Raw genomic sequence first — 26,237 nt, 5'->3', positions numbered from 1 at the left:
CGAGGTCCTAGCCTGGCCCGCGGGCATTGAGCCCCAAGGCCCGAGAAGGCGAGGGAAGCAGGCCGCCTGGCGCTGAGGCCTGCCGTTCCCGTCTGAGCACGAGGTTGGGCAAAGGGGCAGCTTACAAGGCCCGAGAACTGCGGCCTAAAACCAGAAGGTGGCGGGGTGGCCTCTCCAGCGGCTCCTTCCACGCTGCCCCCAGCTTGGCCCCGTGGGAAAAGATCTGAGCGTCGCCTTTCCTGAGCTGAGTTCCTCAGGACTTCCAGAAAACGTGAAACCTCACGAACAAGGCCGCAGTTTCGGACCGCGTCCCAGGAAGCGGGTGGCAGATAGGCGGGAGGGTTCCGGAGGCCGGGGGGAGCCTGGCAATGGTTTTCAGGAGAACCCATTTGTCAGGTCTCCAACACGGACCCTCTGCTCTTATCCAGGTTGTTTAAGAATTGAAACGACCCGAGACCAAGGAGATAGGGTTCAACTGACTTACACTCGGGGGACGAGGGATCTAGAGTCTCTCCCTGAGCCCCCGGCTCCTCAGACGCCTCTTGAGGCTCCAATGCAAATCCAGACTACTGCGGCCAGCCTCAGTGTAAGGACAGAGACGCCGGGAATAAGTCAGTGGTGTGGGGGAGGAGTCCCAGATCGCCCGGCCAAGGCTCCAGTCCGGCTTTTGCCTGCGACTCCGAGCTCCTTCCCCGCCCGAAGTCTCTCGCTCCGCCCCGCCCCGCCCCCCCTCCACCTTGGGGCAGGTGAGCGGCGGCCAATGGGCGAGCGCGGGGCAGGTGCCCGCTAACTCTAGCCTAGCAGCCCGGCGGCCGAGACCTGGTTAAGCAGTTCGGGGAAGACCGGGGCGGGGGTCGGTCCTGGCGGGGTCAAGAGGGAGGGAGCGGGGAACAGCTCTCCGGCCGCAGAGACAGACCGCTGCTTCGCCTAGATCCCGCTCCAGTGCCCGCGTCTGGAGCTACCTGCTCAGCCGCTGGGGCTGACGCTTCAAGCTGTGCGCTGTGGCCGGACTCCGCGCTCGCTGGCTCGCACGCCCCTCACCGCTCCGCGCCTGGCTCTCCGGCGGGGGCCGAGCGCGGGCGGACGGGCGGGGGAGGTGAGGGGTGCGGGTGTGTGTGCATGTGCCTGGCTGGGTGCACACCCCGCACGGCGGCGGCGCCTGGACACGGAGGTCTCCTCAGAGCCCGGCTGCCTAGCTCGGCTTCCGCGGCCACGATCATGTTCCAGCCCGCAACCAAGCGCGGCTTTACGATCGAATCTTTGGTGGCCAAGGACGGCGGGGGCGGCGGGGGCGGCGGCGGGAGCGCGGGCTCCCATCCCCTGGCGGCGCCTGCCTCAGAGGAGCCGCTCCGGCCCACTGCACTCAACTACCCTCATCCTGGCGCGGCCGAGGCCGCCTTCGTGAGTGGCTTCCCCGCTGCTGCCGCAGCCGCTGCTGCGGGCGCCGGGCGTTCACTGTACGGTGGGCCCGAGCTCGTGTTCCCCGAGGCCATGAACCACCCCGCGCTGACCGTGCACCCCGCGCACCAGCTGGGCGCCTCCCCGCTGCAGCCCCCGCACTCTTTCTTCGGCGCTCAGCACCGAGACCCGCTCCACTTCTACCCCTGGGTCCTGCGGAACCGCTTCTTCGGCCACCGCTTCCAGGGTGAGTGCCCGAGCGGAGCCAGCTGCGGCGACGCGGGGGAGGCTCGGGGGCGCGCTGGGTTGTCCAGAAGTTGTTAGCGAGCAGGCTTTGGATCCGCGAAGGCCGATTCCTAAGCCGGAAAGAGCCGAGTTGGTCTCCCTCCTGGAGAACCCGACTGGGACCCCTGGGCTTTCCCAGGAATGATGCCTATTCAGAGGTCAAGCCCGGGCGCAATCTTGGCGCCTCTGCTGGCCCTTCGGGCGGCCTTGCCCTATTTCCTCTCTGGACTGAGTCAAACCCAGCCCTGGGAGTGGAGCGGCCGCCGCCCTCCCCCCGCCCCTTTAGACCCAGGACCAGACTTCTCGCTCACGTCCATCACCAATTCTCAAGGATCCGCCCTCCGTGGCGCATCAGGGCAAGGGAAAGTCCACCGCGTGCCGGGGGTCTGTGGGAATTGGGGGCAGCGGAGAGGGCGAATTAGAGAGTTCTGTCGCGTGTGGAGTGTTCTGCTGTTTTAGGATGTCTCCCCACACCTTTGGCCCTACTTCTTCAAGTTACACATGCCTCTTGGACTACGAGGCTCACCCCCTCTGGGAGTTCACCTGGCTGCCGAGGACAGACTACGGTCCTCCCGGTCAGGGGCAGGGAGCAGAGGGCTTTTGAGGCCGTAACCACTCCAGACTCAGCATCCGGCTATCGGCTTGTTATTGAAGATCCCTCACTGGCTTTACACAAACACACACACACACACACACACACACACACACACACACACACACACACCACGCACGCATACACACTGGTTTCAATTATCTGACTTGCTCCGTAGCAGAGAGAGTTGCATTTATTAGTTTCCTTCCTCGAATTTATTGAAGTTTTTCTTCTTCTTCTTCTTCTTTTTTAAGAGATGGCCTTTAATTTGTGCATGGATTGCTCTGGTTTTAGGTTGTATTTTGTTAGTGCTGCTCAGAGCTGGGTAACCTAGCTTTTAGGCTTTCCAAAAGAAAAGTAAGTGTCTGGGACTTAGGCTTCTGGGGCTATTCTGATGGTGGTGGTGTTAAGTAGCTAGGTCTATACAGTCAAAGAATATTGGTGATTACTCGGATAATACGAGAGAAATGATCTTTTGAAGCGTTGGCTCTCACTGCTTGACTGTTTTACAGAAAACTGCTTTCCTGGGTCCCGACTTGCCTGACAATTTTCTCAGCCCCTCTTGACCAACACATATATTATATATTGCCACTGAGAAATGCTACAAAATCAAGGAACGTAGCGACTTCAGCAAGAAATTTTGTGGGCAAACTTTTTTCCTTCTTTGGGGATTTCAAAGATCCGCCCAAATTATCCGGAAAATTGCCTACCATGTCAACCGCTTTAGGCAAAAGTTTCTGTCAGTTAAAATGTTTGCGGATACAGTGGGGCTTTATTCACAACTAAGCATATATCACTTTGGTTCCTCGTAGACTCAGCCCCCGACCTGGAAACCACGGGGCCGGGTGGAGTCCCCTCTGTTTGTGAGGCACCCCGGTGCTGTGGCTGCGAAGGGGCTAGCGGGTAGCGGGCTGGTGGGGGACTGGGGTTCAGAAGAGAGCGTCAGGCCAGCCCTAAACCCTGGCCTCTTGCGGCTCGGCTCGTCCAGAGGTAGCCTCCGGGTCGGTGCCCCCGGCATAGGTTCCCGTACTCCTCATCCGCCGCGCTGCCTTTCCACTTTAGGCCTAACCTGAGTGGACTCGGGAGCCTTGCAAGAGATCCATCCCGGATTTGAGCATCCCCAGCCAAGCGAGATCGGATAAATACTCGGTAAAAAACCCTCTCGGAAACTGCTGGCGCTGCCCGAGTCATTAGCCCCGGTAGGCTTGTTGTCAAGTTGCATAAACCGTTGGATTTTTCTTGAGAATCATGTCTGGATGCCGAGATGGAGCCCAGTGTGGCCGCATATTTGAACTGGGAATTTCGATGGTCACTGAGGACTTTTACAACCCTGAAACGCGTTCGCTTCACGGCCCTTCTTTGCTTGGACAACCGATGCGCGTCCCGCCGGCCGCGGGCCCTGCGCTCTTACCCGGTCTCCAGGTTGTGAGCCGAGCCGTCCCGGGTCCTCCGGCGCCACGTTTTCTAGAGAACCGGGTCTCTGCGATGCTCATTTCAGTCCCGTTTTAATACAAGAGATGAAACCCTACAGGAACGAAAATGAACATGTCTACACTCCGTGCGCAGCGCTCTCGGGTGGTTAGTCCCACTGCGCAGGGAAGCGGCTTCCCAGAGAATCAAGGCACTGGACGCCGAAAAGTGAGTGCGGGATGGTCGGGACCCGGCGGCGGACTACGAAGCCGGCAGACTCTCCAGATCCGAAAGCGAGGAGCCGATGAAAAGGGACAGTTGGAGGTATTTTCGGCTGATTTCTCGGAGAGCAGGAACTTTCCAGACAGGGGAGCAGCGCCCGGAGGAGCCGTGGGAGAGCCTGCCCTTAGGGACTGGCGATAGTAATGGGCCGGTGCTTCAAAGAGCTTCTTTGTTCCGGCCGCGCGGGGGAGGTGGGGGATGAGGTTATCTCCGCCGCTGGCCCACCTGCTCCTCTTCTGGCTCCCGGCTCTGCAGCCGCAGCGTCCGACCCAGAGCCCCTGGCCGGCCAGCCCTGGTCTCCTCCATGGACACTGTAGCTCAAGCCCCAGGCTCTTCGGATCTCCGGTTCCCAGCTCCAGCCACGTCTTTCACGAGTATTCTTAGTTCCAGTTATTGCCTTGAAGGGACCTGCCTAGAAAGGCTATAGGAAAACGGGAGTGGCTGTTCAGTTTCCGGCTCCAGGAAAGGCTACACCGGCTCCTTTCCACCTGTCCTTGCCCAAACTGATGGCCGTTTCATAGTCTGGAGTTACTTCATTCAAACAGGCCTATCCCCAACCCCTAGCTTGTAGTTCAGTGGAGAGAAACTGAGAGCACGGTGGGGATGATTCAGACTTCCTCCCCGCAGATCAGAGTGAGCAGGTCCCAGGTACATAGGGACCTAGAGCACCAGCCTCGGCCTCAGAGAAACTTGGAACAATTCGTCAGTTTTCTCACTGGGAAAAAGTCCGCTTCTTTTAAAATCAAATAACATGTTACAAGAATAATTTTTCGCTCTCTGTTTCTTCGTGGTTGGGTTGGAAGGACCTCCCCCCCACACTCCATTATATTTCTACATATGTGTATGTACACAGACTGTAGGACACGTGCCCTACACCCATGCCAGAATATTACTGGGGCCATTTTTTCAGTGAGTCTGGTGACAAGCTATGTAACTTTCCCCTAAAATAGCCAGACTTTAGGCAAAGAGGCATGTTTATACCAAAGAGAATGAGAAGGCTGTTGCTTCCACCCTCTACTTTAGAGAAGTCCTGCACACAAGTGGCTGACACACCAAAGAATCCTAAAACAGCCATCTAGTTACACTGCACCCCACTCTCTCCCAACCCTGGGTCACTTCACTTCTGATCTGCCTGAGCAGCCCGTAGCTGACACTTGGGAATGCTGGACTGAACTGGGCTTTCTTCCTTCTGGCTCTGCTGTCCAGAGAAAAGTACTTCAGTGGGGCTGGATGTGTGTGTGTGTGTGTGTGTGTGTGTGTGTGTGTTTAAGCAACTCATTTTCATATCAAAAAGAAGTATTTGCTTCTCACCTACTCCCTCCTCTCTCTGGCCTTCCCCACTGGCCCACACCCCTGGGCCTTTAATAGTTCCAATTCCTACCTAGAGCAGATTTTCCTTCTCTCCTCAGTCTCTCTGTCAGACCACCTCCTCTGAGGACCTATTCCCGCCACCAACCCAAGCTAAACTTCTCTTTCTTAAATCTGAGAGTCTTGGTCTTGCCCCCCACCTGGAAAGGTACAGTGGGCTAGGTGTCCCCTCTTCACTTCTCTGTGGTATGCTCTCATCCCCCAGTGTAACTGATAAGCTGACTGGAGGTCAGCCACCTCACTTTGTTGAGAATTTTGTCTTTTCTCATGTCTTTTCCCTTCATACCTGGTCAGCCCTGTTCCACAGAAAACTCTAGCCTGTAACTGTCCAAAGCCCAGGGATTTGGGGAAGTAGATTCGTGTGGTTTCCGCATGAACAGTTACTTCAAGAGTTTATCTCAATTATGTGCCATTGTTTGCTTACATAAATATTTCCAGTGGTAGGAGATGTCAACTGAATTATCCAGATAATTGTCTCAAGAGCAAAACAACAGGTCACGTTGAGTCAAACCAGTGGCCATCTCTCTGAATAAATTAATTGGATCAGTCAAACTCAATAGCTAACTCTGTCAAAACATTCCATCTAGGCCTGTGTGATGTTGGTGGGTCTGGGGACTGTTATGTGCTACTGCATGACTCCCTGGGTGAGGTTGTCAGGAAGTGTTCAGCATCTGGTCTGTTTGCATGTCACTGCACCAGGGACTCTGTGAGGGCTTACTGGAGGCAGGGCTCTGTGTTTGTTATTGTTGTTGTTAAGTGCTGTCCAGTTGGTTCCGACTCATAGAGACCCTGTGTAGTATAGGGTTTCGGATGCTTGTCAATCTTTATGGAAGCAGAAAGCCTCGTTTTTTCCCCAGGAGTGGTTGGTAGACTTGAATTGCTGATCTTGCAATTCACCATCTAGTGCTTATCCTATGGAGCCACAGTACTCCTGGGGCTTTGGGTAGAAGCTTGTTTTAGCTTCTGTAGTCCTTGACCCCCACCCCAGCCTCATCCAGTCTAGTGTCAGTCAGCCTCTTCTCCTGTGTGTGGGAGTGGAGTCCCCATGCTGGCCAGCATTTGCTAAGGGACAGTCACACTCTGGAAAATTCTGTACAGTATATAGGAGGAAGAGACAGTAGGGAGGCTGGAGCATATATTTACACACGCCCATGCAGAAACCAATATATCTATATCTATATATATTAGAGAGAAAGATGACATCTAGATATTTATACATGTGTTTCTTTAGCAGGGGACTATTCAGGGACTAAGCAGGGCCTTTTTCAACCAGAGAGCAGTAAGAGTCTCCTGGGGGGGAAGGGTTTTGCCTTAGAGGCTGGGTCTTTAGGTCACCTGAAGGTATGAACAGAGAGGTGGAGGAAATGGAAGAAGCAGCGGACCTTAGACTTCCAGGAACTGCCTGGACATTGAACTAGCCCCGATTTGATTTTTTCCACCTAACAAGAGAGAGCCTGAGACTGCTGGCAGGTGTTTACCATGAGTTAGTAGCCTGAGCATCTAGCTTGGAGATTGATTTAAGCAGGGGTGAAGAGAAAGCTCCTCGGGCATCTATCTTCTAGTTCCTCAGTCTGTTTGGTAGGGAGGTGTCTTGCAACCTTCATGTTCTCCTTGTTACCTTCTTGATACCCAGTCCTGCTTCGACTCTTGGTTCACTTTGAGGGAAAGGTATAGTGATGGGTTATTAAAAGCAAAGGGTCCCTGGTGGCGCAGTGGTTAAACAGTTCGGCTGCAAACCGAGAGGTCAGCTTCCCTAAAGATTACAGCGCTGGAAACCAAATGGGGCAATTTTACTCGACAGTAATGGATTTGGTTTGTGGTTTTAATTAAAAGCAAATCATTCTGGACCAGGGTAGCGTCGCTGGGAAAGCGTGGGGGAAAGGAGCCGAGGCTCGAGGCTATTTTTCCACATTTTATGCCAACCTACACCTCATTAGACCTGCAGAGCTGCGGTTAGTGGAAGCTCTCAGACCGTGGGGTGGAATAACTGGGGAGGAGATCGGGGTTTAGGAAGAGGGCGGTAAAGAGGACAAGAGGAGAAGTGGGGGCTTCAAGGACTGGAGAGGGGCACGGAACCTCAAGGGCTCGTGGGGGCCGGTGGGAGAGCCACTTCGGCTCACCGAGCCCCTTCTCTCTGTACCCGCGTGTATTGCCTTCGGCGGCGCTACCGCAGCGAGCGACGTGCCCCAGGACGGGCTCCTTCTGCACGGCCCCTTCGCGCGCAAACCCAAGCGGATCCGCACGGCCTTCTCGCCCTCGCAGTTGCTACGGCTGGAGCGCGCCTTCGAGAAGAACCACTACGTTGTGGGCGCCGAGCGCAAACAGCTGGCGGGCAGCCTCAGCCTCTCGGAGACACAGGTAATAACCCCTTTCTGGAGTCCAGCAGCCGTGGGGCGGGAGGTTGCAGAAGCGGCCGTAAACCTGGAGCCCTCCAATAGTCTCCCGGGAGTTCTCTCCCGCTCGGTTCTAATGTCCACCCTTCGGTGCTCCCACAAGGCCGGTAATTCTCCTACCTTCGTTGAGACTACAAGACTTTGATAAGAGCACTAAAGACCCAGCAGGAGGCAAGGACCCTTCTAAAGCCCCTAAGGAGGTTCCAGGTTATCTGAGGACTGAGAGTCCACTGCTGTCACTCCCGGTCAGCACTAGTGGACACTCCCGCAGCCTTTCTCGGGATTTTGTGGGATGACCAGGCCCTCCTACTGACTTACTTCACAAGCTGTTTGTGAGCAAAGCTGGCAGAGGCCTTGGCTGCCCAGCAGCACACGCGGTACCGGGAGGAGGCCCTAGTCTGCTCAGGCTAATGATCTAAGAAGCAGAAGGGACTAAGCCGAAACCCCTGCTTCAGTCAGAGGTAGCACTGGCGCCTGCTGCACAGGCTGGCTGGCAGGGGATCTGAGAGGCCTGGAATGCTGGGGAAATAGACTGCGTACTCAGGGGCTCTTTCCAGTCACTAGAAGCACTATCCAGTGGAGGGAGTCTAGACTTCTGCAGTGTTTGAGAAGTTTGAACTGGGGAGATTATGGTTACCATGTAGTATTTCTATAGTTGATAAATAATATTTTCATATCAAAGAACTGAAAAGCAATTACAATTATAGGCAAATTTGGATCCGTTGTAAGTACTTTGCCATAATAAATGCTGCCTGGAAGCACCACCTAAGCTCTTGGTGGGTCTCTGTTGAATGAACTGGAGAAGTTTAGCGGCCTCTCCCAGCTACTGCTTGGGAGGTGAATTTCAGTGTCTAGATGGGCCTCTGGAGACTTTCCATCCGCCATTCCTGGCCAGTTCCTAGAAGTTCGAGAGTTCAGCATGCAGCTTAAGCAGCTCCAGTCCTGCTGGCGTTTTCATTTTTTGCTTTCCTTTCTGCCTTACCTTGCTCATCCCCTACTGCCCCAACCCCATCCCAGTCCTCAAAGGGAGAAGGCATCCTCTCATTGAGTTTGGGCATTTCCTGTCTTGGTAACTGTGTGATGTCTCACTAACAATCAAGGAATAGATAGCTCCTGGCTTCACCGCAGGGCCAGGCGTTTTCACATTTGCTCAATGGCTGGCTGAGTTTTAACTGCAAGAGAAAAAGCTTACAAAACAATGGAATTAATTTTAAAAAAAATTAAGAAGGAAAGTTATTTTTAAAAGATAAGTTAATAAATAACACCCCTTTCCCCTCCGAGCACTGTGTTTTAGGATTGTTGTTTAAAACAACGTGTCAGTTTAAGAATGGTGTTTATAATTAACTTCACTTAAAAAGTAATCTTCATTAAGTTTAGATTACAGACATGTAAGAAAACAAAAATGGCTTATAATCCCACCACCCACAGATAACACGTGTTGAAATTATGTCATTGTTTTTAAACTTTCTGGTTTTTAGCTCAGTGAGAAAATTTTTAATTAACCTCCTTTCAAACTGAATCTAGCTGCCTGTCAATGTTTGTTCCTATTAATGCCAGTTAGTAAATGAGCTGTTTTGTTTTTATTAAAACATATATTTAAAGAAACCCGATAGATGAATATACTGTATCCAGCTTAATAATATTGAGAGTCATGGTCTGTCTTATTTTATCTATAAATGGAACAACAATAAAATAGAACTATGGGAGGGCTAATCCTTAGAAACCTCCTTGAGGGGGTAGGGATTGTATTCCAGAACATGATCCCTGAGGAAGATGGATAGTGCTCCTCATCAGGCAAATGGAATTTCAAATGCTTACCTCTCTGCTCACTGTGACTCTGGAAGTTACTCAGCTTCTCTTTGCCTCAGTTCCCTCATCCAGAAAACAGGTTGGTTGAGGGCTGTTGTTGTTAAGTGCTGTGGAGTTGGTTCCAAGGAGCAGCTGGTGGGTTTAAACTGCCAACCTTGTGGTTAGCAGTCCAGTGGTGATCCTACAGCACCACACCAGAAGTCTCATTTGAGGATTCAAGCTACCTAATATGGACTCCTGCTGTGGTGCTGTGGAATGCGCTAGACTGCAAGGTCAACTTGAACTACAGGTTGCTGGTTCAGGCTTACCAGCTGCTCCCTGGAAACCCTATACAGGGTTGCTATGGGTCAGAACCAACTTGACGACACTTAACAACAACAATATGGACTCCTGGTGTGGCACTGTAGGATCAGCACTGGATTTTGAACCACAAGGTTGGTGGTTCAAATCTATCAGTTGTTCCTCGGAAACCCTGAGTAGGATCGCTATGAGACTTGACTGCACTTACCAACAACAATATGAGTTTAGGAGTCCTTGGGTAATGCAAACAGTTAATATGTTCAGCTGAAAACCAAAAGTTTGGCAGTTCAAGTTCACCCAGAGGTCCCTTGGAAGAAAGGCCTGGTAATCTACTTGAGAAAAAAATCAACCACTGAAAACCCTGTGGGGCATAGTCCTACTCTGACACATATCGGGTAGCATGAGTTGGAATTGACAGCAACTGATTAAATATGCGCAGAATATTAATTCCCATCTCTGGTCCCTTCTTCTTCCCGTTGTTTAAAGTAATATGACAAGTTAGTGTCCTAGGATTCAAACTTGGGCTTCTTGACCTTCCTTTTCTATTTACCCTGTAATGTATCATCAGGACCTAGGCTATGTAATTAATTATCTAGCCATTGCTCAGTATTTACCAAGCAGGCTTACCTGTCATTTCCAACTATCAGCTACTTGTCAAGCATCAGTCACTCCCATCAACCCCCTGCCATGTATTTCTACTGTCAATATCTATATTTGTCTCTCAGAACTCTCTAATCTGTCCCCCACAGATAGCTGTTTTGTATTTAGCCATCTACTGCTGTCTGCTTTCATTAAACCACATCCCTAAAGCTAGTTAATTTATATTTTCTATTAATCATATGCTTTTCTTCCTAACAATAACTTTGATTTACTTAGTAGTTGATTATATCTTTACCATCTTATTTTAATTTTTTATGACTATACTATTCGTCTTAGACTTCCATCTCTATAGATCTATTTTCTAATTGATAGCCAGTATATTCATATGCCTGTTACTGATTGTTAACTATCAGCCCCTTGGTTCCAACTTGCCTTCTCTCTGAGCCTCAGCTGGATGGAATAAACTTTAGGGTTCTTTCCAGTCCTGAATTTGTGGCTCATTTATAGTCTCTGTGTTTCTGTGTAATCCCTTCTCCCTGTGCTCAGAACTCTACCTATCGTAACATGCACGTCTTTACTGTTATTACTTGTTTAATTATCAGCATTACCCACAGGACTAGCTTCCCATATATGTAGATGAATTCCCATGGAGATCTTAAAATACAGATTTCTGAGCCCCACACAGAAGATTCTCTTAGGAGATCCAGGGTGCGGTCCAGGAAAACTCTTTTAAACCAGTTATCTGGGCGATTCTGATGAACAACAGATCTGGTTATCTTAACCCTGGGAAGTGGAGACTAAGCATGTCTGTTTCATGTTGTATCTCAGAGTCCAGGTTAGGGCCAGCAAGTAGATGCTTAATAAACATGTATTGAATGAATGCACATGTTTCTTTTTATTCCACACATATCCATACACTAACTTTATCAGTCATTCCACTGTCATTGCCCTCTCCTCCTCCCTCTCTCCTTCCATCTCTCCCTGACACTGTCACAACTGGTTGTTGACCTAGTTGATACAGAGAGGTTCTCAGATAAAACTTCTGGGAGATAAGCTGATCTGTGGGTGAGCTTTACCTGAAGCTTCAGTAAGGAGGTGGGCTATTTGAGTACTTTGTTGGAGTGGGACTGTGTGTTTGGTGAAAGTGGGGATTTGTGCTGTACTGGCCTATGGGTCAATCTGGGAGGTGGAAGGAGCTCTAGGTAAGACCTAGCTCTCCCTTCTGGCGTGAATTACTTGCTCCTTATTACTTTGATGCAATCCTGGAATCTAACCCAGAAAATGCACTGACAAGCCTCAGATCTGGTGGTTGCGGGCAGATCATGTGTATGATGCGTGTGTGCTCACAATGTGAGGTACACATTGGGCCCTGGGCCAGGTGATGTCATATGTATACATCAGGTGCTAGTAGCACTCACATGACATGACATGGAATCTGCATATTCAGATGACCTAATGGTATGATCCTTGCATACTTACATGCTTCTATCTATGTATTTGTGGTGGTCAGGGGGGGCATTTTGTTGCTCCAGACTGATCAATTGTTTAGTTTCCAGATGTCCATCTGCCCAGCCCTGACCTTGGCTACTCCTTGACCCTGGAAGCCACCCACTAATGCTATTCAAGGGCAACTAGGAGTGGTCATTTTTGAGACCAAGTTATGGGAACATTTAAACAGGGTTTTGAAGGCTTAGTAAGAGTTTTCTAGTTTAGGTAACTGGGGCAAAGATAGAGCCTTAGAACGATCTGGCTTATCATAGAAATTCAGTGAGATGGGGACATCGGAGACCACAAGGAACTGCTCCTCAAACCCAGAGGTGTCAGAGATGGGTAAGGGAGGTCCTCCAGGCAACACCTGGACTGTGCCCTTTGGGGATAGGCAGAATAAGACAAGCCTCCTAAAGCTGACACCTGCAGAGCTGGGGCCACACCATATGTGGACCAGTTCCTCTTTTCTTTTCAGGTAAAAAATAACAATAAATTGTTATAAGTGATACATTAAAGGAAATTCAGAGAAGTAGAAAAAAGAAAGAAGAGTCGCCCATACTTTGGTACATTTCCTTCTAGTCTTTTTTCCCCCATGCATAGATTTTGTTTTTCCATGATTTTGCTCACACCATGCCAACACTGTGCCTCCTGCCTTTCCCACACATGTTATTAAGTCATAAGCATCCCCCTGTTATTATATAGTCTTTGTAAACAGCATCTGGACACTCAGGCCCAAGGCTGTTCTCCGGAAGATAGCCGGGCTGTCTAGAGAAACAATTTATGTCCACAGGGATTACACTCACAGTTTCTAAAGAGTGGCCTCCTTGATTGACCACAGGAGTGTTCATGGAGAAAGTATTCAAAATCATCTTTTTCTTGGGTATGCCAGGAATCTCCTCTGGTTTGAAAATATACTCTGGACCTGAAGTTCCACCACTGAAGCTTTCTTTTTGTGGTCAAGGTTGCTGGGAAAGGTTAGCACGCTGGGGCTCATCCCACTAGCAGCTAGTGTGATTGTCAGATTCCAGAAGGAGACTTAGAAGTGTGTGGGGAGAGAGAAAGCCACAGAAAAAGGCCCTCTGTCCCTGATGCTGCCCAGACTGCCCTGGATCAAGACTATCATTTGAGCTTCCCAGGGATGATGCCCTAGCCCTGCATCCAGCTCTGAGTCCTGCATATATATGCCTGGCACAGGAGGCAGGGTGAGCTCACCTGCTTACTGGCTAGCATAGCCACAGTGATGGGGGCTAGGGGACAGGGACCAGGCTGGATGCCAAATGGTTGTACCAAGAACTACCCTGGGCGAGCCAGCCCCGTGTCAAAGAAAGGTGGGCATGGGATCTGGAAGCCCTGTGCCTGGAGCATCTGCCATCCTCCCCTGCCTACTTGAGGTGAGGTGTGTGACCCATGAAGGTCAGGCACCCCGTCTTAGCTGCTTTGGGTGACCCTGAGCTCTGGCAGACATGGGACCCAGCCCCATCCTAATGCTTTGGAACCACGGGTGAGCAGTTGCTACAGTAGCAACCTTGGGAAGGGAATACCCTGGGTTGGGTGGGCTCCATGGAGGAAACAGTGAGGAGTGTCTGGGTATGAGGGGGTGGGTTTTAGGCCTGTTTTTGTGGTTCAGCTTTGTGCTTAGGAAGGGGACTGGACAGAGCAGTCTTTCTGAGGAACACTGCCCTTAACCCTGTCCAGGGCTTAAGGATCTCTTCTTAGCATTTACTTTTGCTGCCAAAGCTGAGGTCCTCACCACTGCTTTACACTTACCACTCCACATATGAGGTTATCATTGGTGACTTGGCAGAACCTACTTGCTCGCTCACTTCCAGGACACTGTCCAAACCTCAGACCTGTCCTCACTGCATCTCTTCCGACAGGGACCTTATGGAGCAAAAGCACAGAGGTGCTCCAGAGGTGTAAGGGCCCCAGAAAGGACCTTAGGTACAGAGAAGGAAAGAGACTTACCCAAGCCCCTCATCCCAACTCTGAGGATGATGGTCTGTCCTGGCTCTGACAAGCCAAGTAAAGAACTGTGTGGCCATGTGGAGTGGACAAAAACTTTCTCCACAGTCAGCAAGCACAAAGACAAGACTAGTGAGGGAGCCAGGAAAGCCCTCAGAGTATGCACAAGAAGCTGTTAAGGGCTGTGTCCCAGATGAGGAGCAAATGCTGGAAGAGGAGGGAGAAGAGAGAGAAATGACCTGCGATTGGGACTAAGTCTGGAAGGACTTTCTGGAGGATGTAGGCTTAGAATAACAGACCCACCCACATCTTCCTCACTCCATTCCTGCTCCCAAACCCATGGAGGATGACTGTCCAGGACAGCCCCTGTGAGTCTTCTTATAACCTAACACAGAAGGGAAGGGTGTGCTCTCACTGCGCTAAAAAATGACCTCCATCCCTGACTGGTGTTTCTCCTCCATCTGGGAGGGCTACAGAGGCTAGAGCTGTCAGGGCAGAAATCTAGAGCAGCCATGGGAGGCAGAGCACACAGTGGCGGTGGGGTTTGGGGCTGAGACATGCCCTCTCCTCACCCTTCTCTGTCCAAGGGGGGAGGGTGAAGTCTCTTTGGTAGATTCCACTTTACCCTGAGGGACTGGTACCCAGGAGGCACTGAGGCTCTCCACCACCCAGTTGCCCTTCTGATGTGGGAAGCAGATGGCTAAAGTAGCGTGGCGGTTGGAGATGTCATGGTGTGGTATGTGCCCCTAGGAGTAGTCTGGCTGTCCCAGGCACTGTTCTTGGTGTGGACACCACCTCCTGGTTATGTAGCTATGCCCATGCTGTCTCTTTGTGCAGCTGGTGGTTGGCACTGACCCCCTATAATCACTCAAGCCAGTCCAGGGCCTGGAGACCACGGAGCTGTCAGGGAACCCATCCGGAGTCTTGTCAGTGGCTTTTCATATGCACGTTCAGGCAGCACTCTGAAAGAAGCAATTACTACTTCCACCCTAGAAAGCAGTGGGACCTAGGTCTGCTGGCTCCAAGGCTGGAGGGCTCCCCATGCACTACTGTCCCCCCACCCCATGATTTGCTCCAGCCTCAGGAAGCAGGTTGCTGATCCAGGGAACCCCTCTCCGACTCCAGGTGCTCTCCCTTACCTCTACTTGAGGAGGGCAGGAGAACCACCCCCTCTGTGGCCCCAACTAACTTGCACCTGAAGAGCATTTCTCTAGATTCACCAGTGGAGAGGTCTGACCCATGTGGCCTCTGTTTCCCCATCTGATTCCCAGCTCCTCTGACCGAGTGCTGAGGTCCCAGCAACTGCTCTGGGTGTTTCTCACCTCTGCCCCCTCCCTCCCTGGCCTAGGTGAAAGTGTGGTTCCAGAACCGGAGGACAAAGTACAAGCGGCAGAAGCTGGAGGAGGAGGGGCCTGAGTCTGAGCAGAAGAAGAAGGGATCCCACCACATCAACAGGTGGCGCATTGCCACGAAGCAGGCCAATGGGGAGGACATCGATGTCACCTCCAATGACTAGGGGCAGCCAGCCATGAACCCACGAATGCAGAGTGCTGCTCGCTGCTGGCCAGGCCCCCGGGAAGGCCCAGCTGGACTCTGGCCACTCCCTGGCAGGGCTGCGGGGAGGCCTTGAGTCACAGTCCCACGGGGCTTGGAGCCTGGGACCACCATAGACAGAAGGACAAGACATGGGCTGGCTGAGAACTGGGGCTGCTCAGAGATCCTGTCTGCCTGAGCCTGCCGCCCACCATCGCAGCTTCCCAGCCGCTCTCCATTTCCTTTCTCTTACCTCCTTTTTGTTTTGATGCATTTCTAATTTATTTTCCAGGCGCTCACTGTAGTTCTTAGTGACCCCATGTGTCTCCCTTCCTTATGAGAATAAAGTCTCTCTTCAGGACTTGGGCATTCAGCTCCAAACCCAGAGATTCCGGTGGCTGAGCAAGCTGGCTCAGACTGGTGCCTGGAGATTCCAAGGGGATTCAATTCATCAATTCCTTTCTTTTGTTGGTGGTCAATGCTGGTCTCTAGCCCCAACTCCAAGAAACTAAGACTAGCTATAATGAAGGACTTACTTGTGTCTTGAGAGAGGCTAAACTTAGGGTTTTCCAAACTTATTAATGGCCCAGATGGATCAGAGAGGAGAGGGGGAGGGAGCTCCTTCACGCTTGGAGAAGTGACAGCTCTGGTATCCCATCTTCTGGGAGCTTCTCCAGTTGAGGAGCCAGAGGAAAAGGGGGAATCTGGGGAGCTGGGTCAAGGGGTTACCATTCACAGAGACTGACAGTCCCAGTACCAAATCCTGGAGCGCTCCCCATGCACTACCATGCTCAGTTTCCCCAGCAGCTATCTGGTTAGAAACAGGGCTGAGGCTAAGCCTGTAACCTATTCCCAGCTCCCCACCCCACCCCCCACCCCACAAACACACCTAGGGAAGAGCTCACCTGTGGCCCTTCAGTTTGTCCACCTTCTTTCCTACTTGCCACCTTCTAAGGTCTCCTAAAAAGCAAAATCTGTTTCTACTTCTTCATTTCCCATAGGTTCCCCACCCTCTGCTCCTTGGCCTCTGCCCACAAATTTGCTGACACTCTGACCATCACTGACTGTCAGGGGCATCACCATCTCCCATCTGGTCTGCAGACTTGGCAGCGTGGCCATTCCTGCGTCCCCCATTCTGGCACCTGTGATACCACTGTTCCTGCCTCTCTTACTTCTCCCCATTCTCCTCTCCACCTCTGTCCACCACAGGGTTGGTCCTCAGTCCTCCTTACTGTGACCACCACCTGGTACTTTACACCCATTTCCAGGATTTGTTCCTTGACTCCCAGGTCCACATCTCCAGCCAACTTCTGCTGAGCCAGATCCACTCAGCTAGCTACCTGCTGACCTCCATGCCCCTCAGCACTCAAACCCCACTTGTCCACAGCTGGAGTCATCTCTCTACCTGGTCTCCTCTAGGGTCACCCATTTTGGCAGATGGCATTAGCCATGTATGCTTCTCCCCTAGCTAGAAGACACCTTGGACTCCTCATTCTGCTTCTCCTTCCATTGACATCTAACAGCTTGATTCTAGACTAGTTTTCCAGCCGTACCACTTTAGCATAGTGTGCCTCAGCCTGCCACCAGCCCAGGTCTGCTCCTCAAGGGAGTAGTGAGCTTAATGTTAATGTGGTTTCTGTGGTGGTTGAGGAGGAGACTCATTCCCAAGGAGGAGCACCTCCATGCTGAGCTCAAATAAGACAGCGTCATTCCTTTTCTAACTCCCTTACTTTGCTCCACGTCTCACCCACCCTCGGCCTCTCCTACCTCGTTTCTGGAGCCATCCGTGTCAGTCTCACCCAGCTCTTCCCTGTTCCTGATGGAGCCATAGGCTTCCCTGTGTTGTGCCTTTGTGTCTGTTCTTCCTGCCTGGAGTGCAGGTGAGCACACCGTAGGTGCTTGTTAAATGTTGAATTCTTTGGAAAGATGTCAAAGGCCCAGCCCTACTGCCTGGTCATACCCAGATTCAAGCACAGGAGGTCCTTCTGTTGCCACAGACCCAGGTTCTGCTGGGACCAGCAGCATCTCTCCTGCCTGCCCACCTCACTTGTGCCCAGTCAGTGCTAGAAACCAAAGGGCTTGGTCTCATCCCAATGCCCATGCATTTCATCAACCAGGAGAATTCTGCCCATGGCATCTTAAAAGCCTGAACCTGGATAAGTTCAAGTTCAACCGCATGGTAGACTCTCCCTCTGCCAAGCAGGAGGGATCATTTCTCGGGAGCATGGAAGCACAGGTGGGGGGTGGGGTGAAGATGGTGGGCAGAGAAATTGTGAGCTGTTCCCTCAAGATTCTTTCTCACTCAGTAGGGGGAGGGGAACAAGCAGATCACAGCAGAGCACCCTTGTCATCCAAATAAAGGGCTGGAAATGACCCAAGCAAACCTGCCACTCTCCCTAGGCCAGGCCTGCGAGGGGGTGGGATGGGGAGTCCCTGCAGTACTCTCATCCATCCCCCATGTTGTGCCTCTCCCTGCAGACGGTAAATATTGGTGTTGTGACTTCATTAATAAAGGCTTCTGTGAGCCTGAAAAACATGGAATCAGGATGAACTATTTTCTGAGCTGCGGGCTTGCCAGGTTTGCTAATTTGGGAGTTTTTGGGCCCTATCCAGGGAACAAACCAAAGTCTCTCTCAAAGAGACACAGATGCAGCTGAGAAGGGGAGAAGAAGACAAGGAATGCTGCTTTCCCTCCCTGACTGCTCTCCCCCACCCCCAGAGATCAGGTCCTACAGAGGGTGAAGCCTGTGCAGGATGGTGTGGAGTGGACATTGGCCTGCTGGTGTCCTCAGCGTGCCGGGAACTGTTCAATCAGGCCTTGGTTGTGGAAGCCTGAGTCAGATGCTTCCTCTCAGCTGAGCTGGCCTCCCGGGGAGGCCTACAGACCCATGGGATGTGGTATTTAAGAGCACTTGTGAGCACCCCAATCCTAGTGATTTACAATGAGAGAGCCAGGGAGTTGTTCTTAACTCTCTGGGCCTAAGCCATTTATTTTGCCCTCAGAGAATGATCTTTAAATATCCTCCTGCCCATAGAACTTTCCAGAATTAGTCCCCATGGCTGCCTCTGTGTCATGGTTCATGCTTTTCACATCTCTGCACTGACTTTGCACCCATTCCTCCCTGCCAGTGCTGCCATGGGCCTTCAGAGTCCTTGTGGAGTGAACTGAGCTCAGCCCAGAGGAGCCAGCCAGGCCAGGCTCACGGGCCTCTCCTTGAGCCCTGTTCCAGGGCAGCCATGGATAAGGAGGGGAGGAGAGGCCAGCAGGCTGATGGTGCAGGCCCAGCCAGCTTTCCTGTCAGACGGGCGCTGCCAGTACGGAGCCAGACATCGGGAACAGGTTTAACCAATTACCCAAGCGTCCCATCTGCTGTCTGGGGTGTGTGTGAGGGTGTCTGGGAGTGTCTGGGAGGGCTGGGGGCGTGTGTGTGCACATGTGACTGTGTGGGTGTGTGTGGGCAGAAGGCTGTGCACGTGTGCAATGTGGCTCTGGGTCTCGGTCACACCTCCTCATTTGCCAATGAGCTTATCTTCATATCCCTCAAGACCTTGGAGTCTACAACTCTCCTCGGACCCCCAACCTCTCATTTTCAGCTCCCCTCATCATTATTCCCCATATTCAGGGCTCATCACAGCCCAGACCCACACCTTCCCTCAAATCATAAATTCAGATAGCTTCCTTACCAGACCATGAGTCCTTCCCTGCCGTTTGCTGGTCGACCCTCTTCATAGTGCTCTGTCTGATCTCACTGCCAGCCCTCTGTTCTCTCCGTGGCCCCATCAGTCATGCGGCTTGTTCTTAGTTCCTGTTCTCATCCGAACTAAGTTTGACAGCCCCTTGTCCCACTGTTTTTGGGTTGTACTTTTCTGGCCTATTTGAAGTCAAGACCATTTGAACCTGCCTCTCCTTAAGTCCCTAGGATAGCAGGCAAGTGTGCTGGTGGCGCCAGGGTGTCCAGCCTCAGCTGAGCCCACTGTCATTCTCCACAGGAGTGTCTGAAGCTGTTATGTTTCTCCCCAAACTTTTCCTTCCTTTTATTCTCAGCAGAGGTTCTTACTTCCATCTTCACAGAGAAAAGAATGGAGCACCTTTGTAGCAGTGAGAGTCCTGGTGGAAAGAGAGCACCTGAAAATGGGCAGTTGTTGTTGTTGTTAAGTGCCGTAGAGTCGATTCCGACTCATAGCGACCCTGTATAGGATTTCCAAGGAGCAGCTGGTGAGCTTGAACCACGGACCTTGCAGTTCAAACGACTTTGCAGTCTGATGTATTAGCCCACAGTGCCACACCAGGACTCCAAAATGGGTAGTAGGCTAGTGTTTATTAAAGGAGCAGTGGACACATGTTGCAAAACCAACAAGGGATGCTGCAATACCCCTGGACTAAAAACAACGGGGAGTCCTGGTGTGGTAACATAGGATAAGCACTCAACCTCAAGGTTAGTTTGAACCGCAAGATTGGCGGTTGAAACTCACCAGCTGCTCCTTGAAAACCCTATGCATGGTTTTGGTGCAGGGTTGCTATGAGTTGGAATGAACTGGAAGGCATTTAACAACCACACAGTAACAATGGGGAGCCCTTATGGCCAGGAGGCATGAAGATGCAAGGAGGGTAGCTACTAGAAGATAGAAAGGACAGCTGGAGATATCAGAAGGAATAAATACATCAATCTTGTCCTCTCCCAAGTTTCCAATTTCCTGATGATGATGACCCCCACTCCCATAGGGAAAGTCAATATGAGTTAGCACCCCAGGACAGATGTTGTGTTCTGTCAAGTCGGTTCTGACTTATAGCCACTCTGTATAGGGTTAGCAAGAGAAGCTGGTGGGTTTGAACTGCCAACCCTTTGGCTAATTAGACCAGGACAGAAAGCCAGGTGGAAAAAGGTGGAGCGAGGATCTGAGGGTGGAGGCCTGGAAGAGCGTCCCCACTCTCAAACCTCCACTATCTGCGTCCAATGCATTCTCCCAACCTGCCTGCTGATATCACCTGAGCCCTTTCTCTCTTCCTGATTCGACCCCTCCTACCCTGGGGAAGTATATTTCTGGATTGTTTGCCCTCTCTCCTGACTTTACAGCCTCTTCTAACTCTTTCCCATTAGTTTCAACATGCCCCAAAGTCTCTCATCTGATAGAGCCCCTACTTAACTCCATGTTGTAGTCCTTGGGTATTACAAAGAGTTAATGGACTTGGCTGCTAACCAGAAGGTTGGAGCTTCAAGTTCATTCAGAGATACTTTGGAAGGAAGCCCTGACAATCTTCTTAAAAAAAAAAGAAATCTATCATTGAAAACCCTATGGAGTACAGTCTACTCTGCCATACACAGGGTCCCCAGGAGTTAGAATCCTCGACGGCAACTTAGTCTTTTAACTCCATGTCCTGTAGTCATTATCACATCTCTATGCCCTCTCTGTCAACCAAATTTTTCTGAAGACCTGTTTACAATGGCAGTCCTACTGGCCTCCTAAGCCACAAGGTCCAGGGCTTTTACCCTGAGCACACACTACTGAAACCATTCTCCCTAGGTTTCTCCAAGAGACACATGTTGCTCTTCATCTTCCTTCAACTGTCAGCCCTATGAAACACATGGACAATCTCTCCTACTTGAAACCTTCTCGTCTTCTGAGATCCCACATTCTACGTTCTCCTCTTGACTCCTACATGGCGGAGCTTCCCGTCTTTCGGCCTAAGCCCTCAGAGGCTGAATCGCAAGCCTTTTTCTCTTCTCACCCCAGGTGCTTTCCTGGGTGTTTTCCTCCAGTTGCTCTCTATAAATTGATAACACGTGAATCTATCTAACTCCTCCCTGTCTACTGCAGGGTAAAGTGGGCCAGTGGGGGTTAGGCCTTGGGGAAGTGACTGAGACATTTCTGTTTGTGGGGCTAGTCAGTAGTCAGGGGATAGATGAGATAGCAGAAGCAGCTCTGGGGACTAAGGGAGCCCCATTTTACAAATGAGGGCAGGCTTCCAGGGCCTGGAGAAAGGGTCACTCATCGCTGTCCTTCCCCCCCCCCCCCCCCCGCAGTTTCTTATCCTCTGAGTGGGAGGATGGAGGCCCTGGGGGCCAGAGGGGAGGCAGGGGAGGCTGCATTCCTGGAGTGTTAATGATCTCCGGGCTGGACTGGAGTGGAGACCCCAAACCAGCTAAAAACAACAAACAGTTCCCAGGAGGGATTTGTGTCTGTCCTGAGAGTTAAGGATTTCCGTCCGGTTGGGGGCTGTGGCCTGTGAGGCGCTTAGCAAAGAAATTCCCTGGTGACCAGAAGCCCCTTGCCTCCCTTCATCCTTTTACCTCCTCCCACTCTCCTCAGCAAGGGGAGGAGGCAGTGGCCACCAGGACACCTGGATGGTGGAGAGAAGAGTCTGGGTGCATTCCTCCCCTGCTCTCCAGGGTGCTCAACAGACCGCTGAGTGGATGAATGGGTGAACAGATTAAGAGGTGAGAAGTCCCATGGTCATACTAGGGCTGAGCTGGGTCTGGGTCCAGGGTCTGCTTGACCCTAACCATGAGGGCATTTCTCTTTTGCATGGTTCCCTGGTACTTTTCCCTTCTACCTCTGATGGAGATCCTATAGAAGAGGCCAGACCACACTCATGAGTCTGCGTGGAAGAGGAGCAGACATACCAGGAAGTGTCTAGTCGTCCCTTGAAGGGACCATGGAGGAATTAGGAATGGGTAGTTCCCAGGTGGTGCCAAGCACCCTGTTGGCACCAGGCATCTACCACTTGGATCAGATCTTTCCTTCTTACGGAGTCCCTGGGCGGTACAAATGGTTAGTGTATCTAGCTGCTAACAGAAAGGGTGGACGTTTGTTTCACTCTACCCAGAGGTACCTCTGAAGGAAGGTCTGGTGATCTTCCAAAAAAATCTGTCACTGAAAACCCTGCAAAGCACAGTTCTGCTCTGACACAAGGTCACCATGAGTTGGAATCAACTTGATGGCCACTGTTTTTCCATGATGTTGTGGGTTAATGCGCTGGACTGCAAGGTCATTCTGAACTACAAGGTCAATGGTTCAAGCTCACCAGTAGCTCCTCGGGAACTCTATACAGAGTCACTATGGGTCAGAAACAACTTGACGGCATTTAACAACAAATCAGCACTTGGAGTCCTGGTATGGCGCTGTTGAACAAACATTAGATCACAAGGTCAGTTTGAAACTCAAAGTCAGTGGTTCAAACTCACCAGCTGCTCCTTGGAAACCCTATACAGGGTTGCTATGAGTCAGAGCCAACTCGATGGCACTTAACATCAGCACTTGATTGGGCAGGTTGAGCCAGTAGAGGTATTCCGTGTCTTACCTCCACCTCCAAACTCTGCATGCCTGGCACACCCCACTTGAACGAGGAGTCCTGGTGTGGTGCTATAGTATAAGCACTGGACTGCTAGCCACAAGGTTGGTGGTTCAAGCCCACGAGCCACTTTTTTTTTTTTTCCACCAGCTACTCTTGGGAAGCCCTATGAGTCAGAACTTACTAGAGGATACTTAACAACAATATAAGCACTGGACTGCTAACTACAAGGTTGATGGTTCAAACCCACTAGCTACTCCAAGGGAGAAAGATAAGGTTGTCTGCTCCCATAAAGATTTATAGCCTCAGAAACCCGATACAGGGCTGCTATGAGCTGGAATTGACTAAAGAGTAGTATGTTTGGTATGAAGAATCTCAGAAGCTCCTGAGTATTAATGCATAAAATAAAAAAAAAATTAAAGGTTGATGGTTCAAACCCACCCAGAGATGTCTTGGCCATCCGCTTCCAAAAGGCCCCAGCTATAAGACAGTTCTACTCTGCACACACAGGGTCACCATGAGTTAGAATTGATTAAAGGACAACTAACAACAACAACAACATGAATTCCCTTATGGTTCCATTCAGTACAGAAGAACCCTTCACCCTCCAACCCCACCCCTCCTAGCCCCATAGGGATACAAACTATGGGGGACTCTATCAAAATTCCTTATTTACTGAAGTACCTTGAGGTGGAGCCTGTAGTGAGCACTCCATAACCAATCTGTAAGGTGTACTTGGGCAGAACACAGCCCACCCCTTGTTCAGCTTCCCGGCCTCGCATGCTCTTAAGTCCTTTCCTCTGGACTACCCAGCCCCAGGCCACATCTGCACCCTCATGGGGCCTTCCCCCCAAATCCTCAGGCAGACCTTGTCTAACCCCACCCCCAGCTCTCCCACCCACAATTCACAAAGTCAAGTCCTGATGCTTTCAATCCATCATTTATTGCCCACAGTTCATTAGTATGACATAAATCACAGAGACTAAGACATTTTCTGAGGTTAAAAACACATTGAGCTTTTGGCAAAGTCCCTTGGATGTGGCTGAGTCATGTACTTGGTCCTTCACTCACACCAAGCCTCAGGCTGCAAGACTACCTCAGGACCCCCACCATTTTTCCAGGCCAGAGACTCAGACGAGGAAGTAAACCAGCTCATGGTCAGGGAGTGGGAAGGCATCTGGCAGCCATCTTGACTCGGCAGCCATGTTGGCATCTTGGTCTTCTGCTCTCTGGAAATGGGGAAAAGAGCCTCCCCAAGCCTGAGGGAATGTTTGAAGTGGCCAGAGGAGGGCTGAGAAAGTATACCAGGGTCTGAGGCCAGCATTCTGGCCCAGTTGGGCCAGCCCTGCACTGACTGGGTCCAGGATTCACCCCTCCCAGTCATGAACCAATCTTCTCCCAGGTTTCCCTTCCTCTGGCTCTGGCAGAGAAGGAGGATGTGTGTTGGCTGAAAGTTTCCTCATGGGGTTTTCTGTAGCCAAACCTGGGATTAGCAGCATGGCCCACTGTCCCCGTCACCATCACCCTGAGCTATAAAGATTCTGTGCCACCTCATCCTCACCAGAAATTGCATGTGGGAACATGATCAGAAATCATCCAGGGGTCAAAACAAGTAGGGAATAAGAAGACCATGAGGCCCGAAGAGTGGGAGTTAGAGAGGCCCCCATCTCTGCCAGGCCTCTGGAGCAGGTGAAAGTGTGGGGTGGGGGGAAGTCTTGGTCCCAGTGAACAAGAACGAGAACCTTTGGGAAGCAGGGGCAGAGAAAGCTTAAAGTGAGTGGTTCACAAGAAGACCCAGGCATGCCCAGCACAGCCCGCAGTCATTGGCACATTCACATTATGGTGGGATTGGCTCAAAAATACCTGCCCTTCCACACCGTGGCACTCCTTCCCTTCTGCCCTCCAGGGCTACTCTTCAGGATAGTGGGGGCCCCCGGGGCAACTTCCTGCAGTGCCAGCTAGGGGACATGGTGGGGGCTTCTGGGTGGGTACACACTGCCAGGGTCCATGCAAGAACCTTCTCACTAAAATGGCTCCTGAACTGAGGCGGGGTGAGAGGCTCCTGGACCACTCCTCACTGTCCTGCTCCAGCCCGTCTCCTGCACTGCATGTATTTGCCATCTGGGTTGGGGTCCCAAGGCCCCAGAGTCCAGACAGGGGAAGCCCTAGGGCTGCATTTTGAGGCCCCCCTCCATTCCAGCTGGAGTCCAGTGAGGAGTGCACATTGAGGTCAGTGCTGGCCCTTTACCTGGGTCTTTCACCCCCTAGCCCAACCCTGGCTTCTCTCTGCAGAGTGCTCCATGTTCTCCTGGCCTATAAGTGGAAGGGAGCTGAGAGCTGGGAGCTGAAAGCTGGGAGCTGGGAGCTGGGAGGGAGACTAGAGCCAGCAGACAGGGCCTCAGGAAGCTCATGCAAAGTGACAGGTGGCATTCGATGTGGCGCCACACTCATCCACATCTGCCTACTCCAAAAATACAAAGCGCTTGGCAAAGACCAACTGCTGCAAAGAGCAAGATCTAAGTTCTGGGACCAGTGGCTGGTCATGCCCAGTGGGGCCTGCCCCATCCCAGTTCAGTGCAGCAGTGCCCTGGGAAGACAGACCAAGGTGAGTATCGGGGAGAGAGCCCACAGAAACCCCTCAACCCAGTCCTCTAGTTCCAAACGGAGTGGGGGCACAGAAAAGGAAGCAGACTTGTCCAAGGTGCTATACCCATTATGTCTGAGATGGGGACTGTCCATTCCTGGGTTGATGCCACTTCTTGATAGTGCTTAGAGCTCAGATCTCCATACTCTCGGGCACAAGACCCTCCTACTGAGGAAAAGGTGGGGTGGGGGCAGCAGCCACATCCAAGGGTATCAGCCGGTATCAGCTCAGCACCTAGCTCCAGAACGGCTGCAGCCTGCTGTTCCACGGGGCCTGAGGGCAGGCGTGCACTTTCCACAAGCATCATTCCTTCCTGGGGCTCCTGCTTAGAGCTAGATTCATCTCTGAGGGGCCCCTATCCTAGTATATCATGGGCTCCAAGCATCTGCAGCATGATGGCGCTGGCCACACTTGGAGCCAGCTGTCCCAGGAACTTCCAGAGCCTCTTGTGCTCCTTGACCTTAGTCCTGGCTGGCTGACTGCATGTGGTGCACACCACCTCCCCTCCCCTCCCAACCACCACAGAATCTTAAATCTACCAGGCCGGTGCCGATTCCTACCACCTGTCCAAGATCACTTCTGAACAGCCACAAACACCAAGCTGACTCAATTCTGATAAAAAAAGAAAAAAAAAAAAAAAAAGAAACCAAAGTACAAAAGAATCCTAATTCTACCCAGTGGGCACTCTACAAATTTTCAGCTTTACATATAATTGTGCTGAGTGGAGCTGTGAACCCCACAGAAGGCCCAGAAATGCACTTGATTAATTTGTATAGGGAATGTGTCAGAATTCCTCTGCCCTACGTTAAAGTGTGAATGGATTAGTTTCCCTACAATTACGGGTGGAGTGCCCCCTCCCCCCCGCGACCCAGGGCTGGGGTT

General features: G+C 51.5%; 1 protein-coding gene across 1 annotated transcript; it reads left to right on the top strand.

Moving 5' to 3' along the window:
- The first annotated feature begins 744 nt into the window (after positions 1-744).
- On the top strand, positions 745-15,775 carry EMX1 (empty spiracles homeobox 1). The gene is made up of 3 exons (XM_006862889.1): positions 745-1,645; positions 7,509-7,693; positions 15,236-15,775. The coding sequence occupies exons 1-3, from the start codon at positions 1,120-1,122 to the stop codon at positions 15,401-15,403; spliced, it is 879 nt and encodes a 292-aa protein (XP_006862951.1). The 5' UTR covers positions 745-1,119; the 3' UTR covers positions 15,404-15,775.
- Positions 15,776-26,237: the final 10,462 nt, after the last annotated feature.

The sequence above is a fragment of the Chrysochloris asiatica genome, unplaced genomic scaffold (genome assembly GCF_000296735.1).
Source record: "Chrysochloris asiatica unplaced genomic scaffold, ChrAsi1.0 scaffold00052, whole genome shotgun sequence".
Lineage (NCBI taxonomy): Eukaryota > Metazoa > Chordata > Mammalia > Afrosoricida > Chrysochloridae > Chrysochloris > Chrysochloris asiatica.
Note: the sequence above shows the minus strand (reverse complement) of the source record. Positions and strands in the feature narration are given on the sequence as shown.